Source organism: Miniopterus natalensis, chromosome 10 (genome assembly GCF_054644295.1).
Source record: "Miniopterus natalensis isolate mMinNat1 chromosome 10, mMinNat1.hap1, whole genome shotgun sequence".
NCBI classification, from domain to species: domain Eukaryota; kingdom Metazoa; phylum Chordata; class Mammalia; order Chiroptera; family Miniopteridae; genus Miniopterus; species Miniopterus natalensis.
The window spans coordinates 79867187-79887119 of NC_142090.1; the positions used below are offsets into that span (position 1 = coordinate 79867187).

Below are 19933 nucleotides of genomic sequence, written 5' to 3' on the forward strand. Positions count from 1 at the left end.
TGTCTACCAATTTCTTGTTTTTAAAAAAACACTCTGTTAGACTCTTTTTAAAAAAAAACACTTTTAGAAGATGGTTTAATGTGCATAAATGTCAGGAGGATAGGGCATCCCTCTGAAAAAGCCTTCTGGACCTGAAGGCTTTTCTTGTCAAATGTCCCTCAGGTGTGGAGCAAGGACGGGCTTTGAGAAGGCAGCTGCCCTTCGACTCCTCTGATGTAAGAGTAGGGAGGGCGCTTTTGTTTTTCTGAACTTGAGTCCCGCAGACTTGTTTCCCAGGCTTTAGGAACAGGCCCACCTAATGCCTTTCAAATGTGGCATTGCATGAAAGGAAATAAAAATATTGGTACAGCTTGATTTAGTAAGCTCGGTTTTCAACGACCCTTTCAAACGGCTTCCTGCAGAGCTGCAAACAATAGTTTGGCCCTGGACTCCAGTTGAAGGTCACCGTCCCCCTGGAGGGCCAGAGGGCAGAGCGCTGGTTGACCCAACCCTAGACCTGCCCAACTCATGGCCACTGCCGGTGCCACCCCACCCCCAACCCCGGCCTCCCTGGCCTCTGCGAGCCACAGCTGGGCTATCGGTCAAAGCTGACTGTATTCATGCTCCCCTAGGACCCGGACTCTGAGGGCACACAGACTGGGGCTGTGGCCACTCTGCGGTCTCCTAGCTGTGTGATAGGCCTCAGTTTCTTCTTAGCATTGGGGTGTGTGTGTCACAATGATACCGACTTCATGGGGATTTGTCATGAAAATTAAGTGAGGTGACGTATAAGATAAAGGGATTTTGTGTATGGTAAGCACCAGAGCAATGGTAGCTAATTCTATTTCTACTGCTGCTAATCACCTGCTCCTATGGTCATCATCATCATTGACATCTTATATCATCAGTCATCATCATCATCATCATTATCATCATCATTATTGATAACTTTCTTCTCCTCTCTTGAGAAGCCCAACTTGAGATTGATTTGCTGTCATTAGCAGATGTTAAAAAAGGAGCCTCCCCACCCTGCCCCTTTGCCAGATTGTCTAGGACAATCTTTCATGCCTGCTGCCGACAGATGTTTCTCCCAGACTTTCAGCCTCGAAGTCTGTTTCTTAGTCCAGTGTCTGTACAGGTGGAGCAGGTGATCGCTGAGTCTTCGGGTGCTTCATGTGTGAGATAAAGTATGTGTGGTTTCACCAGCGAGCCTGGGACTGGACAAACTGAACTTGGTATTTGCACCTAGTAGCTAGTCAGAGACTCTTCTAGCTGAACCCTCGTGGTGGGCGACAGTAGAGTTAGAAGTTAATAGCTTTGGAGTTTTTCAGAAGGAAATGGGAGAAGTTGAAGTGTTCCCCTTGCCCAACCAGCTGAGCCACCTGGCCAGGGGAATTTACATGTTCTTGAAGCTTCTCCATGGAGCCCCTCAGGTTCACACTTCTGGATGCTGGGCGGGGGGGTGGGGTGGGGAGTAGGATTCATTGCTCCACCCCAGAAACTTTGAAATAGCTTCAGTCATCCACAAAATGGTAGCCTTGGGAAGAAATGTTCCTCGAGAATGGACAAGTCAACCCTTCCATGTGAGTCATAGTTCCCAAGGTCGTCTGGAGCACCCTGTATGTGGTCAGGGTTCAGCCCCATTGGTGCAGAAGCAGCAGCCCTGCAGTTACTGCTCTGTGACATACGGTTTGATCCCATGTTGGTTGTCCTAAGGGGACCGTCTGGTTGGTAGGATGTCTGCACTGCCATTCTTCTAGCATCATTTCCTTCACTGGTGACTTCAGACATCTTTAGCCCCAAACCTGAACTGTGTCACTACTAGTCGTACTTTCTGCTGTTGTGCTTTCTCTTCTCTCCTGTGCTCGTAGTTTTCCTGAATGTCAATCCTCACCCTACACAGCCAGTCTTCATCCCCTCCCGGCTCCCCATAATTCTTAAGAGCCCGTCCCGTCCCAGTTAGTCCAATAAATCATAGCTTACCTGAGCTCATCTCCAACCTAACCCCAAACATTGTTATTTAAAAAAAGTTGGCTTTCAATCACTAGAAATTATTATGAAATAATTTTATCTAGAAATGAGCATTTTTATATGCAATTACTCTTTTTTGGTCGTTTTCTATATAGCTATTTGTTTTTATGATGAATACATAATGAATTTAGGTTGAAAATATTTTTTAAATTTTGGGGCCATTTAGATACAATGCTATGAACTTAGGACTGGCAAGGAAAGAACTCACGCCTGGACCTTGGTTCTTCCAGGTTGTTGCTGGCCCAGCGAGTCTGCCCGAGCGCTGTCTTTTCCCTGGGATGGTAGTCCTTGGTGGTTGCTTACTTTGTCTTTATACTCTAAATGTTTTGAGCTACTTATTTTCTTAGTGGTTGCTCTAGAGTTTAACATTTGCGTCTTAATTTATCAGATTTATTTTAACTTATTTCAGTGTGATATAGACACACTATTCCTATGTAGTTTCATTCCCTCTTCTCTGTATTGTGCTGTTGTTACACATATTACATCTAAATGTGCTGCAGACATGACTATGCATTGTTAGAATCCTTACCTTACATATTCTTATGTCTTTTAAAGAAGATGAGAGAAGAAAGGAGAACATGTATATGTTTAAAGAACTGTCATTCTATATGTTTATAGAATTGCATGTTAACCTTTTTATCTACCATTTCTGGCTTTCTTTGTTTGTTTCTGTGGTATCATCTGGCATAATTTTCTTATTCCATCTTTGCTCCTGCCCAGCTCCTCTGGGCTGTCAACTGTATGACATTTCTCTATGTTACAGCCCCAATAATACAACAGTATACATGTTGTTTATACAGTGTGAATGAAGGCGGAAAATATGCATTTATACTGTCTTTTATAATTACACAATTGCCTTCACTGGTTCTCTTCATTTTTTTCATGAGGATTCGAGTTGTACTGGGGTCACTTGCTTTTAGCCTGAAAAACTTTCTTTACCATTTCTTATAAGGAAGGTCTACTAGCCATGGATTCTTGCAGTTTTGTTTGTCTGGGAATGCACTGCATCTTCATTTTCAGAAGGTGCTTTTTCTGGATTTAAGATTCTTGGGTGACCGCACTTTGAATATGTCATTCCACTGCCCTCTGGCCTCCATTGTCTTGGATAAACATTCATCTGTTAATCATATTAGGAACAGGTCACTTTTGAGAGCTGGATGTATGCCTCTGCACTGTGTTTACTGAAGGGGTACTTTATTTATTGGGCTTCTGAAGAGCGACTCACACTTACTCAGTGTCTCAAAGCTGGTCTGACTTTAGTGACACAATTTAGTTTATTTGAGGAAACTTCAAAGGCTTTTTCTACATAAAGTCCAACAAAACATTTCACACAGTCTAGCAAAGAGAATGAAAGGAGATAGCGTCATGCTATTCCAGTAAGACCAAGAACTTTGCAGTAAGAAATACCTGATTTTGATTCTCAAATTATAGGTTATGAAATCAACTTAGTAAGTTACAACCAGCATTTGTTTCATTTTATAGATATAGATATAGATATGTATATATATGTATATATACATGAATGGATGGATGGATGAGTGGACAGATGGATGGATACATACATACTTACATGCATACATGCATAGTTGGCAGACAGACAAATATACCAGACTGCCATATAAAAATTATTTATTTCTGTGAGTCATGGTCAAAATGTTTGAAAACTGCCATCCTAGACCATTTATTGGCTTGGAAGAGGGAAAGAGGGCGTGCTCTGGGATTCTTCCAGTACTGGCTGGGCTCTACTTGTCCATTGGTATATCCTAAGCACTTTTCCCTCTTGCTTCCTTAGTCTCTTGACTCTATTTTGCTTTTCAACAGAAAGAAAATCTGCCCAACTCATTACATTCCTTTCCAAATTGTTGCATGTGGCCACCACCTCATACAAACACCCGCATCGCCATGGTGATGGGAGTCATATGCAATTTCCTGTCTCATTCGGTCCACCCTCAACTGCTTCTCTTATCAGGAAATGCTAACAATGAGTTGGTACGAGAAAACTTTCAATTCATTTTTTGACAGAATTCTGAGATGTTTCATGAATGATTCATTCATTTCTTGAGAGCACGACTTTGTATTCAGCCAAATTTGGGCTAATTTGTCATTTTAAAATGAAACAGAAGGGCATGCAGGCAAAACTGTTTGGCTCAGTTGCTAAAAACCTTTTTTTTATGCTGATGTTCTCAGCAGGTAAAATGATCCTGATTGAGCTGGTCATGAAGGCATGCTCTGACACAATTAATTCAATGCAGAGATCTATCAAATCGTTCACTACCCATTTAGAATAAATAATTCCCACAGGTGATAAAATATTGTTTGGGTGGCACTGTGATGGCGAGTTTGGGCCTTAATGAGATTCGAAACTTCTGGGAAATCATCCAACCTACTTTCTGGGATTTTAATTTGTCTGTGTAGAAATGCAGAAAAATGGTACTGACATCCCTTATGAACATAATCTAAGACCCCCTTCTAGATCCTAGACTTGGTTTCCCTATGACATGCTAACCTGGGCTCCCTCCCCACTCCTCCCCTGGCCCTAAGCTGGCTCTACCAAACTCTTGTCCATGAAATACAGGCTCACTTTCACATGAAGAATTAATTAGGTGGGAAAAGACAGCTAGACGAAGCAAAGCAGCTCCCCATATATTAATGGGTCCCTCCAAAATTACCTGTCTTGGTTACCTGTCATGGCTTCCTACACAAGTGGCCAGTCAAGAGATTTATCTAAGTGGCTGTGTCAAATCACAACGAGTCACAGAGCATCTCCCTGATGTGTTCAGCTCCTGGAATCCACCGGGACAAGTGCCCAGGACTAAAGCAAGATCTTCAGCATTTTGAGCCAAAGGTCTGAACTCGGATGGGAAAGGGAAAAAGTTCTGGGCTTTTGCCTCAGTCCCAATGTTGACACCAGCTCCTGGGGGATCAGTAAAGCCTTTCCCCCCGATTATAAAACTGTGACACTGTAGTTTGTGTTATTGCTGATCTTCTCTATCAGACAAGCTGGGTCTTCCCTCCTTGTCTCCACCCGGCTGAAACCCTGCTGAGGAGTAAATTGCTGCATATTGATTGTTCATTCTGCTCCTTGTTGTGCAGATGTCCTTGCTGTGCACTTGGTGTAGGTGGCTGCACTTGGGAATAAGAGGGGTAGAGGAAACAAGTATTTTTAGGCATCGGTTCAAGGCATGGTGGGGATGCTTTTTATGTTGTTCTGGTTTATTTATTAACAGCACTTAATCAGCTCTTATTTATGAAAAAGAATTAACTGTGTGTGTGCACGTAAATGCAAGTTTTCTACACAGATAAAGTTCAAGCCGATTACCCTGGTCGGTTTGGCTCAGTGGTTAGACCATCGGCCTGTGGACTGAAGGGTCCCGGGTTTGATTCCAGCCAAGAGCATGTACCTCGGTTGCAGGCTCGATCCCCTCCCCACCCAGCCCTGTAGGGGCACACACCAGAGGCAACCAATCGATGTGTCTCTCTCACATCGATGTTTCTCTCTCTCTCCCTCTTTCTCTCTCTCTCACTCTCTCCCCCTTCCACTCTCTCTGAAAGCCATGAAAAAAATAAATCTCTTGACTGGCCACTTGTGTAGGATTTTAATGAGGAATAAAAAAAAAAGTTCAAGCCAATTAATCAGCAAAAGTTCAAGCCATTTATATTATGGCTAGAAAAGTGAAATTTCTAGAAAATTTGCAAGCAGAGAGAAAAATGAAAATGTAAAGTTACTGTTTGGTCACTGTGATTTACTTCTGTTGTCCATTCCCTCCTTTATATCGTTACCAGAGCGATTCTTCTGCAACCCAAGTTTGATCATATCACTTCCCTCCTTGTAGCTGCTTTGGCGGGAAGCCGAGTGGCGTAATGAGGTCAAATAGACAGGGATTTGGGTCCTGGCTCAGCCACTTGCTTTGGGTGATCTTAATCCCTGCAGCCCCGTGTTCCTCATTCCTTAAGTGGGGATAAGGCCTCTGTCGCAGGGCCGAGGAGTGAGTCACAGCAGGCGACGTGTGTAAGGAGCCTACACTGATGTGTGGCACGTGGTGAACCTTCTAGCAGATGAGCCCTGCTCTCGTTCTGATTCATTAATGTGATTTCTTCTCCTGTGCTGTGGGCACCGCCGTGGCGCCTGGTGTGCCACTTGACTTTGTAATATGTCCCTTCTTTCTGTCCTGTTTGCTTTTGCGCCACCCACTCCGGTATGTTGGAAGGAGCCCGAAAAGCCTACAAAATTAATGTCAGGCAGTTTGGCTATTTTTATTTTATTTTATTATTTATTTATTAAATATGTTTTTATTGGGTTTTTTTAGAGAGAGGAAGGGAGAGGGAGAGATAGAAACATTGATCGGCTGCCTCCTGCACGCCCCCTACTGGGGATCAAGCCTGCAACCCCAGCATGTGCCCTGACTGGGAATTGAACTTGCAACCTCTTGGTTCATGGGTCAACACTCAACCAGCTGAGCCACACTGGCTGGGCAGTTTGTCTATTTTTAAATGCCTCTGGCCAAAAATGTAATGGCAAAGGGATGTTGCGGGAGAGATAGTTGGAGGGTTGTTCTCCATTTCTCCCGTGAGCACAGGGAGTTCAGAGCCAGTGCATCTCCGCACACTCCAGAATGAGGGTGCTGCTTTGTGGTTGTCGTGCCTGCTGCCATCGGGTGTCCGGGAATGAGAAATTGTGGCTTCCTCCGTCCCTAGCTGCCTGCACAGAAAAGAACAGCCAGATCTGTGTGGTTTGCCCTGAAACAAAGTAGGAAATATGCAGGCTTTAAAGACTAGGATTTGGCATCATGCAAATCAAAATAAAGTAAGTCATGAATCAGTAATGCTCTCACCCCTGGCTCTGCAGTCGTTATGTTTATGATTATTGCCGCCGAGAAAGGCAGGCTGCGTAAACACCATTTAGAAGCTGAAGGCTGGCGTTTTATAAGAAAAACGCCACCAGAGCAGTTTCCCCGGGGGCCTGCAAGTACTAATTCTGTTTCATGGGAAGGCTCCTAAGAATTCTGGATTCTTCACAGAAACAATGCGTGGAAAGTGCTGGAGTCTTGCATCTGAGAGAGTCTAAGAGTGAACTCATGTTTATGGGCAGAGAAGATCTCTATCTATCTAGGGTTGAAAAATATGTGGGTGTTCCCATGGGAGGGGCGGGATGGCAGCTAATGGCCACTGCCAGCTTTGTTCTGCTCCTAAATTATTTTCTTTGAGTTTAAGCAGCTAAATCATCGTTTCCTACCCGATTGTGTTGGCTTTCTCTCTCCTCCTGGCCCTTACCCTTCCTGTTGCCATGTCTGAAACCTTACGGGTAAAATGCTCTTATTAATAAATGGCCCTGACCTGGCTGGGTAGCTCAGTTAGCAAGAATGTGGCCCCGGTTTGCCAAGGAAGGGTTCGATCCCCGGTCAGGGCACAGGCATGAATCAACCAGTGACTGCATGAGTCAGTGGAACAACAAATAGATGTTCCTCTGTCTCTTTCAAATCAATAAATTAAAAAAAATAATAAATTGCCCCATGGGAGGCTTTATTTGGCTTTAGAGACCGTCTTTCCCCTGTCTACCTTCCTCTTACCTTTCTTTGAGCCTATTCACCTGACATCAAAGAAGGAAGGCTCTAGAAAAAGAGGCGTCACGGTTGGTTGGCCGAATCACCGTGGTTTGTCTTAGGAAGTAAGTTACGGTCCGCTAACAAGCGGGGGCAGCCTTTTTGCTTACAAGTGAAATATAACATCTGTCGCTGGCGTTTCCTGTTGAACGTTTGAATAGTTCATTAGGAAGAACCAAAGGAAACTCCGACTCCTTGGCCTTCACTGTGGGCTCATTTCTCAAGCGATGTAAGAGCATTAGCGTCCATGGGATGGCACAGGGGGTTCCAGCCGCGGTGCGGCCACCCCAGAGCTTCTGCACAGATCCGGACGCTTCGCTCTGCCTGCAGCTTTCCTCCACTCTCCGAAAATAGCCACAAAACACTCCAAAACCTACTGCTATTTTCAGACTTGCCTCCGCTTGGAATAATTAGTTTCAGTCATTACTCACAAGTTTAGTGCCTAATTTGGGAAGATGTACTTGTTTTATTTGTCCCCAAACTGTCTTTTTTGAGCTTTGAAAAACCTACATTCCAAAAATGACCGGACTGTGTGCTCCTCTCCCAGGCGCTCAGTAATCGAACCAAGAAAACGCTGGAATAAACTGTCTAGTGGCAGGTCCCCAAGAGGGTGGCACTGACTCCCTGAGGCAGTGTCCCCAGGGGAGTGGCACCGACCCTATGTGGCAGCTTCCCCAGGGCGGTGGCACCGACTCCCTGCTCCCCGCCTAACTCGGGGCTCCATGAGGGACAGCCGGACTTCACAGCCATAGCGCCTGGTGTTGGTCTGTCAGATGAAAACCGTGGCTCCTCTGCTTTATCTTAAACATCGAATCCATTGCCCAAGTCGATTTTTTTTATGATTGACATAAAATTCCCATATCATAGACTGATTATTTTAGAGTCCAGGTGAAAGTGGAGGATTCAGTGGCGTTGGTGCCTTCACGGTGCTGTGCAGGCGTCACCTCTGACGGGAGGGAGCAGCCAGTGCCCGGGAAGCAGTCGCTGCCGGCTCCGTCCTCTTCCCACCCCGGCAGCCGCCCATCTGCTCCCTGGCTCTGTGGCTTTGCCTGTTCTCCACGTTCCGTACGAAGGAACCACAGGCTATGTGGCCTTTGGTGTCTGGCCAGTTCACTCGGGATGTTTCGAGGTTCATCGTGTGGGAGCAGTGTCAGTATCATTCCTTCTTGGGGTTCAGTGCTGACCCAGTGTATGCAGGCAGCACATTGTGTGTGTCCACTCCTCAGCTGATGGCCACTTGAGCTGTGTCCATCTCTTGGCTGCCGTGAGCATTCACACGTGAGTACCTGTCTTCACTTCTTTTGAGCTAAGTTCGCTTACTTCCTAATTCTCTCTCAGAGCTGCCCGCTGCTCTCCTTAGGCTCAGGTCACCTGCATCGCTCACTGCTACCTCACTGGTATGTGTGTGACCACGCTGGCCCTGCTCCACCCTGCACTCTACACTGAAGCCCTGTGGCCTTTTCAAAATACAGGTCTCATGTTCACGGCCTTTATTGATCTTAACATTGTTTGCAGGGTAAGGTACAAAGTCCTTCCAGGGCACTCAGGGCCCAGCATTGCCTGGTTTCCGACCATCCCTTTAAGCTCATCTCACCATTCTGCCCCTCACCCCCTGTGCTGCAGCCACGTTGACCTTTCTGTCTTGCAAACTCGCCAGGCTCAGTCCCACCACAGGCCCTTTGCACATCCAGCACCAGGGGATGGTGCGCCACATCCATATGATAGCCTGGTAGATGGCCCGTGATGTGCATTTGGAAGAATTTGTAATAATGTAGCAGCATTATAAATGGGAAAAGCAGAACACAGAAGTATGTGTGTCTGTATGAGTAGACAGATATACATACATTAATAAAATGCACAGGAAACGGGCTACAAGGAAAGCCACCCAAAGTGTTAGCAGTGGTTGTCTTCGCCCAGTGGTATTTGACTGAAATTTTTCTGTTTCCTCTATTTTACAAATTACCTTATAATGAGCTTGTCCTTATATCAGGACATAAGCCTCTGTTTAAAGAGAAGGGGAGCCCGGCTGGTGTGGCTCAGTTAGTTGCCCATCTTCCTGTGCACCAAGAGGTCGCCGGTTCAGTTCCTGGTCAGGACACACGCCCGGGTTGCGGGCTTGATCCCCAGTGTGGGGCATGCAGGAGGCAGCGGATTGATGATTCTCTCTCATTGATGTTTCAATCTCTTTCTCCCTCTCCCTTCCTCTCTCTATAAAATCAATAAAAATATGTTTAAAAGAGAGAGAGAGGGAAAAAAGCACAAAATTACTGCCCAAGTCTTAACTCTCATTTAAGATTAGGAGTCTTAACATCTAAAGACTCGGCGAAGAAGAGCACCTTTGGGAATGTCTCTCCATTCCTGTTCTAACTTTCATTTCCATGAAATCTTCAACTTCCCCTCGCTCTCCATGGTACAGTTGCCCTTGCAAAAAAAAGTTTCAGTTGCCCTTGGAAGGTTCCTTGCCCATTGCTTATTTTTAACCACCTCGTTCAGGAAACATGTGATGACTAACTTTTAGAAACACCAGCAATGGTCTGTTGACAGGGGTGCAAGTGTGTGTCACTACCCTTGACTCTGTGAGAGCAGCTAATGATTAGCTGGCTTTGGCAGCCAAGGAAAAGCCTCCTTGTTTGCGTTTGGTCTTCCTCGGCGCGATAAGAATGTTTAGACAGAGATAAGCAGCCATCCAGAGTTCCTTTCGGCCCCATGGCGATAGCATGTCCGCGGAGCTGACCTCCACGGGGCCTGTGGGCAGAGGGATGGGGCTGCTCGCTCACCACCTCTCTCCAGGGGTGAAGAAGGAACTGAGCTGGGAGAGCAGGGCAGCCTTACAGGTCTCCAAACCCTTGGCTGGGTGTTGGGGCGCCCTGGTCCCTGCCGGGGGAAGGCTGTGGTCCGATGTGTTGGTGGCCCCCGGGAGAGCTGTGTCCGCAGGCCCGTGCAACCAACACGTGGACGATGCAACTGACTTTATCAGGGCGGTGGCTGTGGAGGTTTCAGCTCCGGAGAAGCCACAATCTGTAATGTGTGTGGCGCAGTGACGTCACATGGGTCGTTGGTTTAACCGTTTCCTGGGCCTTCTCTCCAAAGTGCGTTTGAGCATTAGACTTGGCCGAACCTGGGCTCATCCTGCCCGGCCACCCGCTGGCAATGGGCGACCTCGCCATGCTGCCTTTCAGGGCTGTCGGTAGGGTACCTGGGACAGTCCATGGGAAGCGCTGGCACTTAATAGATGTCGGTTGTCTCTCCTCCCTATTCCCCTCACCCCGTTCTGATTCTGTTGTTTAGAGGATTCAGAAGCGAGCCTGCTCGTAAGTTGGCCTCCTGTGTTTTCTTACTATTGTTGGATTTGCCCAAACTTAAACTATTAAAATTACTGCCTGTTAAAGGTAAGCGCTTATCCCAGGCGGCTTGCCTGGGTGGGGCTGGGGACTTTAAGGAGAGCTGTATAGCTTTTTGTAAGTGGAGCCTGCTCTCTGTGTTTGGGGGAAGTCTCCGGAAAGCTACCCCAGTGTCCTGTCAACTCCATCAGCTTCTTCGTGGAGTTCACACAGCAGTTGTCACAGAGAAAGCGGGAGAGAGGAGTTTCAGGGTCTGTGAGGACCCTGTGTTTCCTCTCCCATTTTTCCACTTCTCTCACTCCTGACCTTGAGGCCCCCCCGTGGCCACGCCAAAGAATGGGGCGGATTGGGTTGTGCCACCCGACCAGCTGGCTGTGGGCCGGGTGCGAAAGGTGATGTCACCCTTTTGGTCTGAAACTAGCTGAGCCCAAGGTGGTGCCTGTAACTTATCCTGGAAGAGAGAAGCCGTAAGAGGAGGTCCCCAAGGCACATCCCTTTAACTCATTCTGCAGGTGTCTGCGGCAGGCCTGCTGTGAGCCAGGCCCTATCTCATGGGGTTGTGTGCAAAGAGCCCCAGTCAAATGCCCTCGGGGTGCGGGTGGGGCTGCAGTGGTATTTGCTTGTGTTGAGTAATAAAAGCTGTCTCCCCAGAGCCCAGGATTAACAGTATGAAAACCCAGTTCTACGTCAGCGATTGTCTAGCCTTGCCTAGAGCTTCTCCAACCTTAGGTGGAAGCTGCTTGGGGACCTTGTAGTGCGCACCTTGGTCCTGGCCTCAGAGATTCTGATTGCGGCAGGGACAGGGTTCCCAAACCTGTGGTTTTATCAAGAACCAGTGCGATTCTGATGGTGGCAGGCGGTGGGTCAGCCCCGGGATTTTAGCAGCACAGGAGGCGTGGGGGGAGGGGAGAGTTTGGAGTACTCAGGTGTGTGGATCACAGTTACCTGGGAGGCTGTTTCCAGCCACACACACCTCCTGCTTTCTCCTTCCACCCTGCCTGCCCTGGTGAGCCATCCTGACTTATGAGAGTGTATTTCTTCCATCTGCTATGTGGGCAAAGCAGCAAAGTTGAGAACCAACTCTGCCATGTCTGGCAGGCTCAGATGTGAGGGCTCTCAGAGGGGGCTTTTGTTTTCCTTGGAAACTTTCGGCAGGAAGGATCTAAGGGTTTGGTGCAGGCGGGCTGGCCCACCCCTTTGAGGCAGAGGGCAGGACACACACCCTCGGTTCATCCCTCCCTCTGACTTCCAGCTGCATAACCTTGACCGTAAACTCAGACTCCACTGTTCCCTGTGGCACTTAGCTCCGGTTGCTGGGCCCCACCCCGTGACCCTGATTCAGTAGGTCCCGTTGAGGCCTGGGAATTTGCATATTTAATAAGTTTGCAGATGATTCTGATCGAGCTCTGACTAGCACAACTTGAGCTCCCAAAGACCATCTTTGGGAGCGGTGCACATGGAAAACAGTGTCACCCTGTGTCAACTCTTCTCATGGCCGCCCTCCCCATCATAGTGGTGTCGCCAGGAATGAGGCTGTTCCAGTTGGGCGGGGTTGGGGCGTGAATGGGAGAGTCACCTGTCTTCAGGTGTCTGAAGGTCCTGGGATGGTGAGGAGGGGGAGATTGTTTCTGGCTGCCTGCAGGTGGCTCCTCCCAGCTCAGGGGTGGGCTTCAGAGGCTGGGGCTCCCTGTGCTGGCTGATTGGCTAGTCACCTGGGGGGGGTGCTTTTTAAAAATAGAGCCTCCCACCCTAGCCGGTTTGGCTCAGTGGTTGGAGCATTGGCCCTCAGACTGACGGGTTGTGGGTTTGATTCTGGTCAAGGGCACGTACTTCAGTTGCAGGCTTGAATCCCAGCACCGAGTGGGGCACATGCAGGAGGCAACCAATTGATGTGTTTCTCTCACACCAATGTTTTTCTCTCTCCCCCTCTCCCTTCCACACTCTCTAAAAATCAATGGGAAAAAATATCTTCAGGTGAGGATTAACAATAAATAAATAAATATAAGTAAAAATAAAAATAGAGCCTGCCTGTGCCTGCTCGGAGACACTGGTGAGCAGCGGGTTTGGGATCCCTGCGTGGAGGCCAATGGCGTACCAGTTGGGCAGCGGAGAGCTGCTTTCCTCTTACTGATTCCCGGATTTAGCTCTAATGCTTCCCTGGCAGGAAACTGGACCCTTTTGAAGAGTATTTCCTCCCTGGGTCCCTAAAGGTGCAGTCGATAAATCCTGGCTGCGTTTTCCGAAGTGCTTCATTTCCCATCTGAGGATGGTGACCAGCCAGGACGAGCTGGCCAAGGGGATGCAGCGGGGTGAGGCCCCCGTCAGAACAGCAGTGTCCACGGTGACCCGATCCTGGGGAGCACACTGCCCAGGCAGACTCAGAGTCAGGTGGAAGCTGAGGCAGTGATTTCGGTAATTAGCTCCAACGAGCAATATTCCCTCTTTAGTTTGTCCTGCGCGGACTTGAGGAGTTTCCCGGTTCCCCAGCAGGTGGTTGGAGAGCGTCACTGGGCACCATGCTCTGTGCCAGGCTGGCTTTATAAAGGTGACTCGGGTATAGTCCCTGCCTCCTGGCGTCCACTGCTGACCCCGAGCCATCTAACTGCAGACGCGCAGACCAGTGTCCAGATGGGGCGGTGGGCCAGGACGGCGCTGCCTGGCGCCCTGGGCGCCGCCGGGGCCCACGCTGACGCGCGCTCTGTCTTGCAGTTCTGCGCGGAGCTCAACCAGCCGGTCCTGCCCAACATCCGCAGGTGGAAGGGGGCCCGGGGGTGCTGGAAGGCCATCGTCGCCGACACGCCTGCGACTCAGCTCCAGAAGGTACCCTCCTCCCACAACATGCACTTTCTTAACATTTTATTGAACTTTACTTTTTCACTCGTCACAGACATTTAACTTGTCCTTTGCCAACATTCTCGATACAGTTTTGTCTTTCTGCCCATTTTTACCATTTGTTTCAAAAGGCCCTGGTTCTTGGCCCATCAGTGCTGAGATAGGGACAGACAGCTGGCTCCCCAGGTGGAAGTGGGAGTATGGGGTGTCGGGAGGGGGGAAAAATCTTGTCTGGAGCCGAGGCAGCAAATGGAGCATTTCTGTCCTTTGTCCTCATAGTCTCTTCCTACAGCTCTGCCTCTGCCGAGCGCATGGAGACCCCGTTGCTCATTGACTGAAAACTTGGGGGTCACTTAATTCACTCACCAAGTGTTTGCTTTCAGTGGGATAAATCGTGCATGTGAAGATGGTGGCAATTTTCAGCAGATTATAATTTTGAATTACCTTTCCTTGGTATCACCCATGTGGCTGTCTGTGTTCACTGTTGCATATCATATGCAAGACCAGATTTTGCTCATTTGGAAGGTTCAATATCAGTCAATATCCACGGAGTTTTAGATTTTAAAATAGACTTTTGTTAGTTAAACATGAGTTGGAAACTGGGTCATCGCATAATTTTCCTATAAACGCAGATGTTATAATTTTATCTCCACACTATACCAACTAGGCTTATAAACACATATAAATTGTCCTTATATGAGTGATACTGAGATTCGGGGCTTTTAAATTGTAAATGTATGCTGGATTTAAATTATCCAGTCATTTATTGACCATGAGCTCTCTTTTTAGCTACTGCTTAAACATGCTTTAAATCTTGTTTCTCCGGTTTCATGTTTTGGAGCGTAGATGGTTACTGTGGGTGCAGCCCATGTGGGTGGACCATGTCTAGTTTTTACCACTCTGCCCATGGGTCTCCTCCTCAGTCCACATAAAAACCGTAGCATCTTGCTCATTTTTTGTTGCTGTTAATAGCACTTCACATATACGCAGACTCACGGGTTTCTTATAGTCCCTTTAACACTCTGTAGTCATCCATTCAACAAATGGCCCCCAACTGCCAGGGACGGCAGGGGTCAACACCAAGCTCTGGGACCCGCCAACACCACCATTTGCCCCCTTCCAGGCCTTCACAGCACCCTGCTCCTGGGCTTCAGACCCCCGTGTGGGGGCTCCATCCACCTGTAGTGGCCCTTGACCAGTTCCACCACTGGGAGTTAGCCCTGACCTCCATTCACCATATATTTATTTATGGAGCAAATATTTATGGAGCATTTCCCAGGTGCCAGGCTCCATGTGTTGTAAGCAGCAGGTGATCAGTTAGCAAACCCACTTTTTGGGGTCTTCTTATTTCGATTCTCAGCGTTGCCATTTACCTGCTGTGGGACTTTAGGGAAGTTACTTAACCTCTCTGAGCAGCTGAGTCTTCATCTGGCCCATGGGAGTGGGACTGGCTACCTCGTGGGGTGTGATGACTAAAAAGATGCCTCCTGTGCATAGTCTGGGCTTCCCCCAACCCCTGCCCACAGAAAGAGAAGCGCCAGGCGCCCCTGGCTGTATGGAAAGCCCTCGGAATTGGGAAATTGGCCGTAGGGGCCATCTGAGGGGAAGGCAGCAAGGAGCACGCTGTGGTTTCGGGTGAGCGTTTGTTTCAGAAACAGCCCCGAGCATGTGACCCACGACTCCTGCCCGGTCCCCCAGCCCCAGCCCCGTCCTCTCCACACTGACGCCCCTCTCCTCCGCAGGGCGCCGGCTTCTCGGGATTCCTGTGGGACACCTCGGCCGGGGTGGAGCTGAGAGACGCCGCCTCGCAGGAGAGCTCGCCAGGCAACGGGCACGGGAGGCCCTCGGGCCCCAGCCCGTACCTCGCGCGGTTCAAGGTACCTGCTCCGTGATACTGGGAAGGCCCCCTTTCTCTAAAAAGGGAAAAAGAGCCCCCTTTTAAGCTCTCGGCCAGAGAAGCCTCCTCTGCCTGCCCTGACTGTGTCCCCTCCTGGGTTTCCCTGGGCCAGTGAACGGTACAGGGCAGGAATGAGAGGGACTTGGAGGGACTCGGGCTCCGAGAACTCGGGCATCTGGGCAGGAAGGACAGACAGCAGGTGCTGGCTCCCAAACCTGGCACATCCAAGTCTCGTGGGGAGATTCTCTTAAAATCAGGGACTCCCGGACCCCACAACCTACAGAGTTTCCAAAGAGGGCCCAGGACTGCCCTCCAGCCATCTTCAGCCATCCCCACCCCCAGCACTCTTTACCGGGGTCGGCATCTGGGGATCCCCGGACCACAGGGCAGCAGAACTGTTCTGGGGACCTTCTCCTCTTTACCAGGCAGAAGGGGGCCCCTTGAGGATCATTTGGGTTTGGAGGGGGTTTGGGAGGAGCCTCTGGGTTGTGGGGCCAGGACAGCTCTGGATGAGCCCTCACCTGTGTGGGAATCTGTCTGTCCCACCTGAGTCCAGAGCAGCAGGCAGACAGAGCGGAGCTGTCCCTCAGGTCCCTGGGTGCCCTGGGGAATGTTAGAGAGCAGCAGACAGTCAGACACTGAGTGGCAGGAGGGATGAGAGGCCAGCAGCCAGAACAGATCACTGAGTGGGCAATCAGTTGACCTTGTCCCCTCAGCACTTACCTGTGACATCACAGGGTCCAGCAGGTGTGGTCCCTCGACATAGAGCCTGGCAGGCTGCCTGCTGTGCGTTGGGATGTCCCCTTCTGTGGGCTCCAGAGCAGTTCTGGAGCCTGAGAGCTGCCCCAGCCCCAGCTCGGTTCCTCTCTGGGCCTGGGATCCACTAGCTGGGGGCTGGGCTGCCCACGGGCTGGGGCTGTTGACTCTGGTTGGGGCTCTTGCTCTTCTCACACCTGTAGCTGTAGAGGTGCAGGGACTCCGTGAGCACACACATGGGCTTCCTGGGGTTTTGCTGATGGTACTGATGTGGAGACCAGACACATATCATCTTTAAACCCTCCGAACAACATCGGAGACCCTTTTTATGGAAAGGGTTGTACTGGCTTCGGCCAGTGTCTATAAAAGGTGGGCTATTTTTAATGGCCAATGAAAATGCTCTCATGTCAGGAATGGCTGGTCCAAATTTTCTAAATGAAGCAATCAACTCCCAAGGCAACCACTCAGCCTCCTGTGCTTCGTGTCACATTCTAGGCCAAGCAGATGGCGCAGGACGGGGATGTGGCTTCTCTCTCCAGGCTCCCCAGGCGGGGTTCCCTGCCCACGGCCTGAAGTTGGTTCCTCTGTGGTCAGAGCCACAGCTGCAGGAAGCTCTCAGGCTGGGTGGTGGCACTCACAAGCCAGGGTCATATCTGTAAGACAAATGACAGCTGCCACTTCCCAGGGAGTCCCCTGCACGCCCTCCCTTCCCGGCAGTGTTTAGAGTGGTTGCCTTGACGAACGGAAGTGGGGATTGCCAAACCCCAGCAGCTGAGCAGCGCTGCAGAGCTCAGGGGACCAGCCCCATCTTCAAGTTTCCGCACCTACACCCCCGGGTCCTTCCTGGGGACCAGGACCAGGGCAGAGCCCGTGCGGCCAGCATTCGGCCAGCTCCCGTTCTTGACATGTCAGGTGAAAGCAAACATCGGGGTGTAGGAGGCTCTAGAGGGAGAGAACCCATTGCCGGTGGGCAGGACATATGGGATAGGGAAGGAGGCAGGTCCCACAGTGGGCCCTGCAGGGGATCCAGGCCGGTCCCCCACCTGGGGAAGACCCCGAGTCTTTGTTAACAAGCAGCTGCTAGAGCCACCACCCCTCCCTTGTAGTTACTTAGGAGGGAAAACAAAAACCCTGACAATTCCAGATGCGCCCAACTTCCCAGGCCCTAGGAGGAGTGGGTGTCACGTGGGGGGTTGGATTAAGGAACAAGACAGTTCTCAGCCCTGCAGGTGCCCCGAACAGACCTTCCAGGGACCACTGCCTCTCCTGCGGTGGGAGCAGCCTTGTGCTCTGTTGCCAACATCGTGCGTGAGCCTGTTTGTGGATCGGTGGTAACGGATACTGGAACTAGAAGCATCTAAGCTGCCCCTGTTGCTTTGTCTCCTCCTGTTCAGGTGGGAAGTAATGACCTGACTCTCGTGAACCTTCACCTGGCAACCCCGATCCCCCCGGGGGGTGAGAATCCAAGCAAGAACCACAGCGACAGCCACCGCGCCGTCAGCTTCGCCCAGACCTTGCAGGAAACCCTGAAAGGTGGGAAAAGGTCTCTCTCTGTGGCTGGGTCATGGCTCCCACCTCCGTGGGCAGGCCGGGGTGGCCTCCGCCGAGCATCTCTCTGATCCTGTAGGCTGCGCGTTCAGTTGGCAGTGGTGCCCAGCGAGGACTCTGGAGGCAGTCGTGCCCTGCACCTTCTGGAGCCCGGGCCCTGTGCGTGGTGACGGCTGTCTCTGTGCGTCTCATATACATGGGCCACAGTGTCTGCCTTGTGGCTCTTCCAGCCTGCCTTTGATGGGAAGGATGACACCCTTCCCGTGACAGCTTATCCTGGGCTCCCCAGCCCTGGCTGTCACAGTGTGCTGCCACCTGCCTCTCCACATGCGCTTGTCTTGTGAAAGAGGGACAGCCGGCACCGAGGGACAGGGGGCGGGGAAGTCCTGATCCGCGGCACATGGAGTTTTTCTCCTGGTGGGACGCAGATGGCACTGAAGGGCCCGAAGCTCTCAGAAAAGGTGGGTTTTCATCTCAGCTCCTCCAGTGGCTGCAGGACCTCACAGCACTGCCCACGTGAAGTCTCACCCGACGGGGGACCCACGTCCTGGGGGACCCCACAGCCCTGCCCTCACAGAGGCGCTGTAGGCTCGGTAACTGTCTGTGGGTGGATGTGAGTGGACTCGGAAGATGCCAGAGGGATTAAGAGAACATGAAAAAGGGCAGAACTTCAGAAGAAGGTGGGCTCCCTGTTTCCCAGGCTCTGCCCCCAGCAGTGCAGAGGTTTTCTCCGTGTGGTTTGCTGGAAGGAGAAGTTGCCGTGACGGCAAAGACTGGGACGTTTTCAGGTGGGCTCGGATTTTCTGAATGCTGACCTTACAGCCTGGAATTCTCATTCATATTTTAAAATTTTGACCGATATTCTCTAGCTTTCTAAGCCTTTTCCTTGTTACGTTGGCCCCTCACAGTTAGTCAGTTCATGAAGATTCGTCTACAAAAATAATTTGGCCAAACTACAGCCTTATATTTGAGCTTTTTTTTATTGCAGTAAAATATACATAACATAAAAATTTACTATCGTAACCATTTTTAAGTGTGCAGGTCAGTGACATTCAGCACATTCCCATTGCTGTGCTCCTGCCACCACCACCATCTCCAGTGTGTCACCCCAAACGGAAGCACTGTCCCCATTTTAAACACTGACTCCCCCCCTCCCCCCAGTGCCTGGGAACCACCATCCTACCTTCCGTCTCTGTGAATTTGACTGCTCGAGGGACGTCATAGAAATGGAATCTTAAAGTATTTGTCCTTTGTGTCTGGCTCATTTCATTTAGCCTAATGTCTTCCAGTTTCCTTTACGCTGTAGCAGGCGCCAGAATTTCTTTTAAGGCCAGATACTATACCATTGTATCCAGGGTGGAGCAAAAGTAGGCTTATAGTTGTGAGTAGGCGACACACAGTTTATTCTTGTATTATTATTAATTACTGTATTATTCCCCATATAGACAACTCTAAACCTACTTTTGCCCCACCCTGTATGTATATCCCAGTTCGTTTACCTGTCCATCGGCCAGTGGACACGGGGTTGTTTCCATCTTTTGACCGCTATGAGCATTATTACGGATCTTGCATTTTGATGTGCCGTTCTACTTAAATTATGAGACTTCAGGCTAAACAAGGAGCAGCGACGTGGGAAGTTGCTCACCTACAGTTAGCCTTTAAACTATTTGGCTTGGTAGCTTCTACAATCTGTAGCCGTTTCTATTGTTCTTGATCTCAAGGTTTTCTCTTTTTTTTGACACGGAAACAAAGGAAAGATGCCAGGCTATTACTTCTCTGATGACCTTAAGGGCTCCCAGGTTTTTTTTTCTGATATCCAGGGAGTGGTCAGGTTTCATCAGAAAATCTGGGCTGGTTACTGTTCCAAGTCCTCAAAGGGCTGTTGACCCACAGCATGGCTCGGCCTTGACACGTCCGGGTGTGGGCAGTGACTCACGTCACCCGAGTGT

At 49.8% G+C, this 19933-nt stretch overlaps 1 protein-coding gene across 1 annotated transcript in view; it reads left to right on the forward strand.

Annotated features, from left to right (window-relative positions):
• EEPD1 (endonuclease/exonuclease/phosphatase family domain containing 1) overlaps positions 1 to 19933 on the forward strand; it is a 72811-nt gene that overhangs the window by 48588 nt on the left and 4290 nt on the right. Inside the window, exons 3-5 of the mRNA XM_016222325.2 lie at positions 13661 to 13771; positions 15526 to 15660; positions 17831 to 17969. Of these exons, the coding sequence (XP_016077811.2) occupies positions 13661 to 13771; positions 15526 to 15660; positions 17831 to 17969 (385 nt within the window). The remainder of the gene's footprint in view (positions 1 to 13660; positions 13772 to 15525; positions 15661 to 17830; positions 17970 to 19933) is intronic.